General features: G+C 38.9%; 1 protein-coding gene across 1 annotated transcript; it reads right to left on the reverse strand.

Annotated features, from left to right (window-relative positions):
• Positions 1-948: 948 nt before the first annotated feature.
• Positions 949-10212, reverse strand: LOC117815314 (carbohydrate sulfotransferase 12-like). The gene is given in 7 exon segments (XM_034686954.1): positions 949-1567; positions 2210-2402; positions 2546-2606; positions 2609-2673; positions 4043-4185; positions 5363-6014; positions 9989-10212. Coding segments are annotated over 6 exon segments (1278 nt in total). The 5' UTR covers positions 5906-6014; positions 9989-10212; the 3' UTR covers positions 949-1294.
• Positions 10213-12360: the final 2148 nt, after the last annotated feature.

The following is a 12360-nucleotide window of genomic DNA, read 5'->3' on the forward strand; positions in this document are numbered from 1 at the left end:
GCTGTGAACACACCAAGCAAACAGGTTTCCCAGTCACCTGACACAGTAGTGGCTAGTGTTAGTAGTGAAGGAGTGGCACCTATGATGCCCTACATGTATGGTCAGCACAATGCCGGTATTAGGGCTCCTTTCGAAAGTGGATCCACCGCTTCTACATATACGTAAACTTTAGTTTTTGATTGGATCTGGAAGTGCGCTAAAAAAGTCTATGAAATGCAACAGATTATGCAAACTGCAAATGATTTTTTTTCCCCTCATAGAAAAAAAGTCCCGGAGCGCCGTCAGCCGTTTGACCGTATGCGCCCCCGAGAGGACAAATTTGAAATAAGCTGTTACTTTATTGAAAAAATTGCAGTTAATGTCATCTCTTCAATTTTTCTATTTGCGAAGTCATTCCGCAGGCCGGATTGGAACCGTCTGGCGGACCGGTTTTTGCCCCCCGGCCGTATGTTTGACCTACTACTGCCTTATGTCTTCAGTAGGGTCTTTTATTATAATTTTAAAACTTGGAAAGGGTTTAAAATATGTATTGCCTTTGATACCTGAATAAATTTTGATGTAGACTTCTGAACACTTTCATGAAGTTGAGGAACACACAACATACCGTTAGACATTATATGGTCAAACCTAAAAGCAGTAGAGGCCAAGCTATCCTGACCCTTCATTCAAAGCTACTGTATTCAAATTTCCGACTAGGTAGTACTCGGAACTATCTTATTATTAGGCTCTTCCTCATTACTAAAAGTCACGTCTGTTAAACGCATCTGACAGTCCTCCATAGCTGCAAAGGACATTAGCTCATTTTGCCAAGTAGGAGGCTACTTCTCTCTGGACTGGACACCATGGCGTAGCCCATTGAAATACAATTAATACTATTGAAGTTATTGAAAATAAAACATCCAATACCTCTTTCCTTTAAACACATTTATGTAAGAAAAAAGAAAGTCACAAGTTTAAAAAATCCTTATTTCTCTGCAACATTGTTCCCTTCAGACATGTCAGCCTACTGCTGGCTGGACTTCCCCTTGACTGCCAAAAATGCTATTCAAAGTGCTTTAACATGTGGAAAACACTAGGGTAATGTAGCTAGAGTAAGCGGGTGTGCTTCAGATATGTAATGATGAAAAAATAAAATAATACTGGCAGGCACTTCAGTCAGTGAGGTATGCACCAAACAAATTAAACAATCAGCATCATAGACGAGTCTTTAAAAGGCATATGCTGCTGTGCACAGGTAGGTGAGGTGGCGGGCTCTACACACAGTGCAGCGCCCTGGCCTTTGGCTCTGTGAGGTCTACCGGTGGAGCACGCTGTCAGGTTGGGGATACCCAAACAGCTCAAAGTCTGGCTGGTACAGTTTGTACAGATCTCTCCTCATTGACGAGGGAATCTGTTTAAACCAATCTCTCTCCCAGCTTGCTGCAGTGCGGTTTCGGGCTCCTGAAGGGAAGTGTAGCAGATGATCTACCTCCAGGAGCTTCAGCAGATGCTCTGCGTCTGTTTCCAGGGTTTCCAGTCGTCCAATGAAGTCGTACTTCACCTGGCATGGATGGCACAGACGATACACCTGAAAACAAAAACAGTAGGATGTAATGGTATAATTTTATTACTGAATCAGTTAAGCGTTATGCTAAATACTTTGAATGCAACATCAGCCTCTGTTTAATAGATTTTTTAAATATATCAATGTTCCTGTTGTATATACATATAATAGAGGCGTAGCTAAATACAAATATGAAAAAAGGTCACACAGTTTTTTTCATTGATCTGTTTCTCCCCAAATGCTCTTTGTCACCCTCCAAACATCAATAACCACACAGCTAATAAAAACATAAAAAATATATGAAAAATTCTAAGTATAATTACTTTTTGTGTCATGAAACAACATGCTACATCAATTTGGGGCTCAGCAGGCTAAAATTTGGATGCTCAAAAATCCAGCATGCTGACACGAATGGTTCAGTATTTTTGAGTGCTATATTGATTGATGCTGATGTAACACAACAGCTGCTCTGAACCAGACTGAATAAAAAAATGTTTGATGGGCTTCAATAAGATTCAAAAGAGCAGCCATCCTTGTATTTTCTCATTCGTATATAACTGCAGCCCATGTATAAAATTGCGACACATGCAGAGTGTAAATGATAGGAACAGTCTCAGGTCAAAATAAGATAAAAATGTTTGAGGTGTATCCTTAACGTGTCAATACCTGCCGCCAGTGTTCGTTAAAGATACTCTCCTTCTCCGTCTCAGGATCCAGCAGGTATGAGACAAACTGCTGAAACGTTGGTTTGATTCCTGCTGCAAATGCCTCAGCTGCTGTCTCTGGCAAACTACCAGACACATTACCATACCGACGCAGCATGACCGAGCCAAACTGCCTGTATAAGTCCTCGTTGGGCCTTTAAAACACACACATAACACATACTTTAATTATCCAGAATGGAAAGACTGCTGTATATCTAAAGTGGAAGTGCATTCCTTAGCTCTTGGTTCAAGGATCATGCACAAACACACACACACACACACACTGATACACACACACCTTCCAAACTTGTTCCTGAAGGCTGAGATGAGACGAACAAAAGGGTCTCGTCGAAAGAAACTTGGGTGTAGTGCTGAAGCTTGAGTGCCATCAGGTGGCGGGACAGAGAACCGTAATGGCGCCAAAACCTGTAAAATACACACAGAGGACACCATGAAAGCTGATGTTTGTTTTGTCAAGAGTTTGCTAAGATCCGACTTCTGTGGTTGTCTTGTGTCATGGGATACTAAACACATGAAATGAAGCCAGTTCAGTCCTAAGGGAAAAAGATTTGTTGGTGCAGATAGAAAAACATACATGCAAACACAGACGGCTCCCGAGGGGCAGAGAAAGGTCTGTCTGTGCTGCAGCACCGAGCCCCGCCTGCCGTTTCCACTCTCCTTTTCCAAGAGTCAACACAGTAAATAACTCCTTAACCACAGCACAGGGAGAGTTTCAGCACAGTTTCTAATGAATATTAGAGTGCTATATATATTAAAAAATAAATAAAATAAAAACGCCTGAGAAAAAAGTCACTAGATTGGTGCTAAGAAGTCATACAGGCATTAGCCATAGTTTAAATGAGATCATTATAGGTCTGTTAGTATAATTCTTACAACCACATGTTTAAGGTAGGAGCTTTTGTTGAATATTTAGAAGCAGACTGAGCTCTTGCTTTCATTACAATCACACAGTTGTCTTCTTATTTTCCCTGGACATCCTGATTGGTTGATTATCTTTGTTGTGATTGAGGTAATGAGGTTGGTTTTCTTTTTTTGCCTTGCTGAGATGCATTCTTCAGCTGCTTTGGTTTCCATGTTGAGATGTAGGGGAGATCATTTTAGTGAGTTGTTAAAAGTTTTATAGTTCCTCTGTGTGGGGAATTGGTTTGTGATTTGTAAGTCAGGCTGCTTTCTTAAAAAAAATCCTGATTGTTTGTTCTCCAACACTGTGGATGAACTTGATGTGGATGTATATTTCTAGTGTGTCTTTTTAGAATTACTCCGCAGTACAGAGTAATCAAAAAAAGAAGTTGTCTTATTGGTCATAAAAGCAGTATGGTTTACTGAATATGGACTGCACTTGGAGATTTCATACAAGCTCACAGCAAATTCATCTTTTCCATTGACATCCATAAGAAACACTACAGAAACACATATTTTAAACTTTATTTTGTTTAAAAGATATGTTTCACCACATAGTCAGTTAAATGTTTTTGTTTGGAATATGTGGAATGCACTTGTCTTGGCATTATCGAGAAACCTTTACCTCTTATTTCAGCCTGTTTTTAGAACTGATCATTCCTTTGAATTTTACTTCTGTAAGCAAAAAAAAATCTTAACCCCTCTAAATAAGTAACTATGCAACTTTCACGAATCTTTAACCTGTGCAAATAAACTAATATTAAAAAAGGATGTAAAGGATAATATAAAGAAATGATCATTTGCCTCTGAATATGTATTTATACATACGTAAAGTATTTGAGTCGTTGTGTGTTGGTGTGTGTTTGAGTCCTACTTGGCAAAAGTGAGGTGTAGAGACGAGTTGTGAACGAGGTCAGGAGGGACCGCCTCTGGGTCAGTGTAAGGTTTTCCTGAGGAGGGTGAGATCAGAGACTGAGAGAGAACCACCATCACTCTCTTCCAGTTGGTGCATGCTACCTGATTGGAGAACAAGAATAGACAGAGAGGGGGAAAAAAAGACAAAGTAAGACGACAAGAGAGACTTTAAACAAATGTGTGTGGATCAAAGTTTTGATCTGTTAAAAGATGATAGAAGAAAAAGAAGAGCTTTTAGGATGACTTCCCACTTTCATTCTGTATTTCTCACTATTACACCCACACATAATCCAACTAACCACTGTGGACTTCATTCAAGAAGGGGGTGTAGCTACCATGGTGTCACCCTTTGGTTTGTGAATCCTCCATCTCTAATTTTGGTCATTGTAATTTTTATTTTGGTACCAGAAGTGACTTTATATGGACAGCAAGCTGGTATACAATTTAACGTCTCACTCCTGGTAGATAGACTTAATAATCACAGGTAGCCATCAGGCAATAACCCTTTGGTGTTAGAAATTTAAGCTAGTGTGAACGTGCAAAAAACTGCAGTTCCTCAAGTGACCACTAGAGGCTGGTTCCAAAAGCCAAAGTATCCTTATTAGGTCCCTTGTTAAAATGCCCACTTTGGCAGCAGAATTAAACTTGTTTACAGTCTGGAACAAAAAACATTTTTGCTTCTACCTCTCATTTTTTTAATCTGTTCTACAGTGGGTACATATTTTATGTAATATTTTTTAGGTTATATTCCGACTAAAATTTATGCACCATTAAACATATATGGGCAAGTAGGCAGGTAAGTCTGGTGTAACTGTTTGACGAAGCCTTAACTACACCTCTTTTTCGGCTCCTAGATTGGCCAAAAGTTAGATTATATTTAGGAACTAGAGACCACTACCTTTGGACATCATAACGCCTCTTCAGAAACTAATGGCTGATTTAAATGACACTACGTCCCTGTTATATACAGTCTGGTAGCTAAGCCCCAAAGCATAATCTGCTTTTATCAAGGTTTTACTTCAAATGGGTTCATCTTTTACACCGCAGAAGACTTGACACTACAGACTGAGACCTTAAACTCTTAAGGAAAATGTTTAACTAGGAAATAAATCAACCAGAGGTAGGCACATGTTCTCATTGACTTGTATATAAATTGGCTTCTTTATGTAAACAGTTGAGTCACACCCTGCTGGCCATTAGAAAGAATGCAGGTCTGAGGTACTGCATTGGCTTCACCCTATGTCACACAAATACAAACACATATAAATGGCAGCTGTACCTTGGGAACATAGCAGTAGATAATCTGATGAGTGTCGTCCACAATCAGGTGATCTAGCTCTCTGTTGGGGATCTGCTCAAATGCCCGAGTCCTTCCTGGGAAATCTACCACATCCTTTCCTGAGCATACATCCATGATCCTCTGCTTCCTCACCTCCTGTTCCCTTTCCTCCACTGCAGCACCACTCATTTTCTTCTCCTCACCCTCCCTTGTGTCCTCATTCTTTTGGTCTTGAGTTTCCTTCCCCTCTACCTCCGTATGTTCCTGAGCCGCTCCACCTTCCTCCTCAGGGACCAGCGCTGTACTGAGAGCAGTAGTGTGGACCGTGAAGGCAGAACTGGTGCGTGCTCTGCTGGTGGACACAGAGTGTGGTGGGCCCGTAGCTGCCTGAGGGTAAGAATCAGAGTGCAGTGACTCATGTTTGGGGTCCTGAAGCGGGTAGAGGTTGAAGCCCCCGACGTCATCCCAGTACACGATGATCAGCAGGATCATAAACAAAGACCCCAGGATGAAAGCCACGCGTAGACCACGCCATGTTCCCATGGTTACACTAGATCCAGTCGTGATTGGAGAAGACGAGAGGAAGAGGTTATCTTAGCTCCATGGTGACTCTTTATGGCGGAAGGAGTCGCTTCCTGTTAGCCAGCTGCAGCTGAAACAGGAAATGTGAATAAGACCCCTGTTCCTCTTTTAAGGGGTACATGAAGTATGGAAGTATGATGATCAGGCAAATCTAAAAATGGAAAGACAGGATCTGGATATGTGTCATAAAATGTAGAACACAGGCAATATGATGTTAGATCTACTCTTAGAAAAAAGGACCTTATGGTATCTCTGATGATCAGATTCTCGAAGGAGTACTGTACCATGCTGCCTAACCCTAACCCCTAATGTGAGCTCATGTCAGCACACATTAAAGCTCCTGTGAAGAGTTTTTATCTGGTTATTAAAAAGCAAACAAGAATGTTATCAAAAGATTGATTATTTCCATCCTGTTATTTTTAACGTCTGAAACCACTATTGCCAGGAAAGTGTCAGACCAAGTGAATAAGTGCACACTGCCAAAACAGCTTTTCTTACATCTTCCACCAAATATTCATCGTAATTGATTCTTTTGGCTGTTATGCTTTTTTTTCACTGCTCATACAAGTAGAGGACAAACCCAGCAAAGACACACATAGTACAGCTTTGCCTGCAGGGCAAGAAGAAATTAACAGACCTTAAGTTTCCTCACAGGAGCTCTAAGTGTGAATGTTGCAGTTTATGACATTCCTGCACTAGATATGACTTTGTGACACTAAAATTGACCATTTCTGTCTCCTAACACGTACATATTGAAGAGGTTTTTAGTTTATGGCTAATGTTTTTGAAATCTCATTTATGTAAACCATTGAATAAAGGACTTGTAATGTGGCATTTTTTAATGTGTAGATCAGAGATCTTATAGGGTTAAATATATTTATTTAAAGTCAATAAATCCTGACAAAAGCAGTTCAATTTATTCACACCCAGACTGTTCTGTAAAGGCAGAGTATGATTTTGATTGATCAGGGTATTAAATGTGCTCACTGGATGTAAGACTTTCTAATGAGGCACTTATCGGGATTACAAAAAGGAGATTTCAAGGCTATTGCAGCAATGAATGTGAAAAGTCCAAATAAACTGACTAGCATCCACTCTCTGACTTCTACCAAAGAAACTTTTGCTCAAGACTCAAAATTATTAAGTTATGTGTACATTTGTATACAATTATATAAACATATTTTACCTAGTGGGTATCGACTGGTGCTTTTGACTGCTTTTGGTACATGAATGTAAACATTTGTAAACGTGTGTTATGATTGATCATGGTATTTCAAGTTTCCATTGGAGGTAAGACTTAATAATAAACTAAACAGTCCTAGCAATTGTGTTAAAGAATTTTATATTATCATAAGCTCTTCAAAAAATGTAAAGTGCGTGAAAAATCCTTTGAACCTTTATACCCTTTGACCGGTGTTATAACCGTCTTCAATGATTCTGTTTGGAGAGTAGAGAAAGGGAGACTCACTCTATAAAAAGCCATCAAGTCTGCAGCTCCAGATGTTCATTAGTTATTAATAAGCTTTTCCATCCTCGTGCTAAATGAGCGTAAAAACCTGCACAAAGAATTTTCATCCTCTTTGATGAAACAAAGATGCAACTTATCTATAAATTATTCATGAGCAGTTACAGTATGAGCTCTTCATAAAAACGTACTCACAACAGTTATTCCTCCTCCATGTTCTTTGTTTTCCCTCAGAGAATGATACGACGGTGTGATATTTGAGCTGCCTATATAACCGTGAAACAGGGAGATCTGACACTGATTATCCTACATTTAAAGGGATGATTCAAAAAAATGAAAAGAAGATTGAAAAACAAAAAATTAAATTCACAAATACTGACATTAACTCCATTAGGGATGCTCTTAATGTAATTTATGGTCAGTTAATTTAGCAAAGTTACCACTAAGACATGTAATCAAATGTAGTTAATGGTGTGTAACACAATAAATAAATAAATAAATAAATAAATAGAAACAATATATGGCTGATATTGATGTGTTGGTGTTCTACACATTCTACATTCTGTCCATAGTTGATGTGACAGGTGCTCTTTTCATTCCTAATGGAAATGCCAAATAAGTGGTGAGGGGAGTTGTTTGTAAATGCCAGCACCGTGAATAAATAAATACAGTATGAGGAAACACAACAACAACAACAAGTGTGAGCTGGTGTTCAGTAACAGACTTTGAGTCTGAATAATATTTCATTTGAGTCACTTTAGCCCTTAATTCCATAAATAAGGTACATTTTTCAAGTCAGATCTCAATGTGCTCTCTGGGATTTAGCCAATCAGAGGACGTTAAATTACACTTGTATGCAGGGCCAGCCCCTAGCATAGGCAGTATAGGCAAATGCTAGAGGTACCGCCCATCCATAGGGGGCGCCCCTAAATGAGTGAGGAAGAAAATTGAAGATAATAGGAAAAACAATATTGTTTGATCTAATTTAATTTTGGATTAAATTGCAGAATGATGCCACTAAACATTTAAAAGCTTGTGATTCACTTTTGTTTTTAAAAATAATGGTATGCAAATCAGTTTTTGAAGTTTATAAGTGTTCATGATTTACTTGTTTTTTTTGTTTTTGTTGTTTTCCTTACACTTTGGAATTAAGATAGAAAATGTAGGCTAGGCTTATATAAACATGTTGCTTCTGCCTTTTCAGTCATCACTTAATACATTACTGTTGCTTTATTTAAAGTGTCTGCACTGTGAAAATGATTGTGTTATATAATGACTGCATACATTCTACTACTATTACATTATGCATTTTGAAATTGTATAATTATTTGTGTTATTACCATTTTATTAATTTTCTTTTAGAGGTCCTTTTAATTTTAAAACAAAGGAAACCTGTGAAACATAAAGCTGGATGTCAGTTGTCTTTATGTGTATATGTGATGTGATTGTTGGAGTTGGTTATAATACAAGGGGCACCAGTTAAAATCTTGCCTAGGGCAACAAGTCGGTTAGGGCCGGCTCTGCTTGTATGGACATAAGCCATAATTCTTAAAGTTTTAGTACAAATATGATCTCAATCATTTCTGAAATATGTGCCATAAATGGTTTTGTCCAGAGTGAGTTGTCCCGGGGCCGTGGGAACCTCAGGCTCCGCCCGGGGCACTCAGCTGTCACGGAGATGTGAACAAACGGGTCTGTGGGGGTGGGAGCTGCTTCAGTCCAGAGAGCCTGTTGGAGGGTTTTACTCCCTGTATTGTCCTGCCCCATAAAACATCTGCTGTCAGAGGATATAGTGGAAAAAAAAATGAGGGATCTAATAAAACCTGGGGGAAACACAGACAGTGGGGAGGGAGCCTGTAGTAGAAAATCCCCCCGGCTTTCATTTTGACAGAGAAAATTGTTGTTTTGACTGCGGTGTGTCTTTCCACTAGGTTTTAAATCTCAACTCCACGTTGACTGAAGGCTGGCCTATTTTTGAGGAATCTACATCCACGCACTCGCTCGTGTCCTGGCACGCGCAGTGCTCAGACACACGTGCACACAAACACTTCCAAAATGGAAAAATACATTAAAATAAAATAAGTTTGAGTGTTTCTTTGAAAGCTCAATAACAGGGACAATAAGAAGTTGTAACCCTGTTTTCAGAGTAATATGGTGTATGTCTATAAAGGGAGGGAAACACTCTTTTATTTAATGTTCTTTTTTCTTTTTTCTTTTTGGATGGGTCTCACCATCACCTCCTCCCAATCTTCGGTAGGAAAACCTTAATTTATACAGCACACACATTCACAGGTTACAATGTGTCCTTTCACTGCACACTGTCCCTCTCTAATGCAAACGGACACCTTCATTTTTACTCCACAGCAGCAGACAAAAACGCTCAAACTTATCTCCCTCCAGTCTTCTCTTTCATTCCTCCCCTCAAAGCTCCTCATCATGAAGCTGTGAGGAAAGCCCGGTTCCGTTCCCTTAATGCCCTTCACACCGGGAGCATCACGGCGACAATTACACCCGTCTGCTCATGAATCTGTCTGAGAGAAAATGACACAAAATGGCCTGAGGATCATGCTGTATCTTACCCGGCGGATGAGCTCCATGGTGCCGGGCGATCAGCCCTTTGTCGCCTGCTCGGTGTCCCCCTCTGTCTGTCCGTGAGACCAGTGATGGGACCGGGTGGGCACGACAGAACTGTGGTGGTCTACGCTCACGCTGCAGAAAAATCACGCGAGATTTGGGGGGGACGAGGCACAGACTCCTTCTTCACTCAAGCTATCGTTTTACAGACTGCACACACTCGCTTGCCTCCAGCCCGGATTTAAAGCTATGAAACCATATACCCGCAATCGCCTGAGGCTTTGGTGTCCAAAGGGAGGTCCGAGGACTGACAGGCGGTCCAAGTGAAGAGAAGACTACTGAGGGGAGCTTTACTGCACTAAAAAACAAGGTTATTCCCTCTGAGGATGCTGGAAAATCCCATCACCAGGGTGGAAAGGGGGAAAAGATATTTAAAGTAAGGTCCAAATTTAGTAGACTATATTAAAAGAGGAATTAGGCTGTTATGGGAAACAGGTAAAATGCTGTACTTAATATAATAATAACTTTATTTATATAGCACCTTTAAAAACAAATGTTTACAACGTGCTTTGATGTTTCAGATAACAAAGTACGCATTTAGACAGCGAGGAGGAATTTTAACAATGCAAAACAAAATGCAATGCAAAAGGTTAAAAACTGTACACGTAAATTAAACAGAATGAAGTGGTGGGACAATAGACCAGTAAATCATTGTTGAGAGGTTTTACAAAGGTAAATATATAAAATAGATAAATAAATAAAAATAAATAAATAAATAAAATTGGATAAGTAAATAAAAGCATTAAAAGGACAATAAAATAGGTTTTCAGAATAAGAGGACGACATCACATAGGGAAAATTAGAAAAAGTGAAAAGGATAGATTAGGAAAATTAAAATAATAAGTAATAATAATAGTAATATTAATAATTAAAAAAAATAACAATGAGTAATCAAATTAAATAGTCAGATAGAATTTAAGACAGTTAATTTGTTGGATAAAAAATAAAAATAATAAGAAAAAAGAAGTAAAAGTGGTTAGAAAGATAAAGTTACATAAAAGCAAGTCTGTAAAAATGGGTTTTAAGAAGAGATTTAAAAGATGTCACTGACTCTGCAGGCTTTATCTCCTCAGGGAGGTTGTTCCAAAGTCGAGGAGCTCTGACGGAGAAAGCCCGATCCCCTTTGGATTTGAGCCTCGACTTTGGAACGACCAAAAATGCCCCACCTGAAGTTCTAAGGCCGTGAGATGGCTCATAATTTATTAGCATTTCTGCAATGTACCCTGGGGGCGAGACCCAGGGGAGCTTTAAAAGTGGTCAGTAAAATCTTAAAATCTATTCTAAATTCTTGTTAGCCAAATTGAGGATAGGCAATTGAGAAGGGAGAGTGTTCCCATCACATGTTGATAGTATTTTAAATATTTTAACTGAGAAAGTTTAGCTGCATTTGTTATGTCCTGAAGGGGGAAATACAACAAAACAACTAAGAAACTAAAAAGTACCATGGCTGTTTTGGGAAAAAAACATGACTTCCATAGTTCCATAATCCAGTTAGACATCCGTAACATCAACTCTCTTTCTATTTTAAATCACATCTCAAAATACACCTTTTTAAACTGTCATATTCACTCTGATTACACCTCTTCACTGCACCACATACCATACTGTTAATTGTATCTGTATTTATTAACTACACTGTATCATGCCATTTTATCTGCCTAATTTATATATTGTTCTTTTTTTTACTCTGCCCTGTATGGTGACCTTGAGTGCTGAGCCTTTAAATAAAATGCATTATTATTATAATTATTAGCGCAGTAAGCAGTGCACAATAAACCATAAAAAAAAACTCCAAATGTACAGAACATATATTAAATATGTCACATCTAGCTTTAGTGACAGGAAATTACATTTCTTGTTTTTGTTTTGTGGCTTTTCATGGTAGTGTATTGTATTTCCATGTTCTCTGTCTTATTGTACTTATCTGCTGCTCCAATGAAGTCAATACGTTTTTAAATTTAGTAAAGTACTTTCAAATAGCACAGTTCAAACAACAACACAGTGAGAAGGTACAGACTCAAAGTAGTAGCATATTTTACAAGGCTGATTTGCATAACTTTCCACTTTTCTAAACTTATTTTGTTTTTAAAGTCTAAACTTGGTATCCTCATGTTTGAAAGAAGACTCAGGCACTGTCTTCTAATGACTATTTATAAGCCCTGTGAGCTGATGGGAAAATGATGGGGTGACAGTCCGCTGTCTCCACATCAAAGGTCTGAGAGGCTCACCAGCAGTAGCTGAAAGTTAAGACCACACTGACCGTGTTACTAAAAAAAGTCGGAAATGTTTTCAGTGAAGGCATTTTGCCCAGAAAATG

Source organism: Notolabrus celidotus, chromosome 7 (genome assembly GCF_009762535.1).
Source record: "Notolabrus celidotus isolate fNotCel1 chromosome 7, fNotCel1.pri, whole genome shotgun sequence".
Taxonomy (NCBI): domain Eukaryota; kingdom Metazoa; phylum Chordata; class Actinopteri; order Labriformes; family Labridae; genus Notolabrus; species Notolabrus celidotus.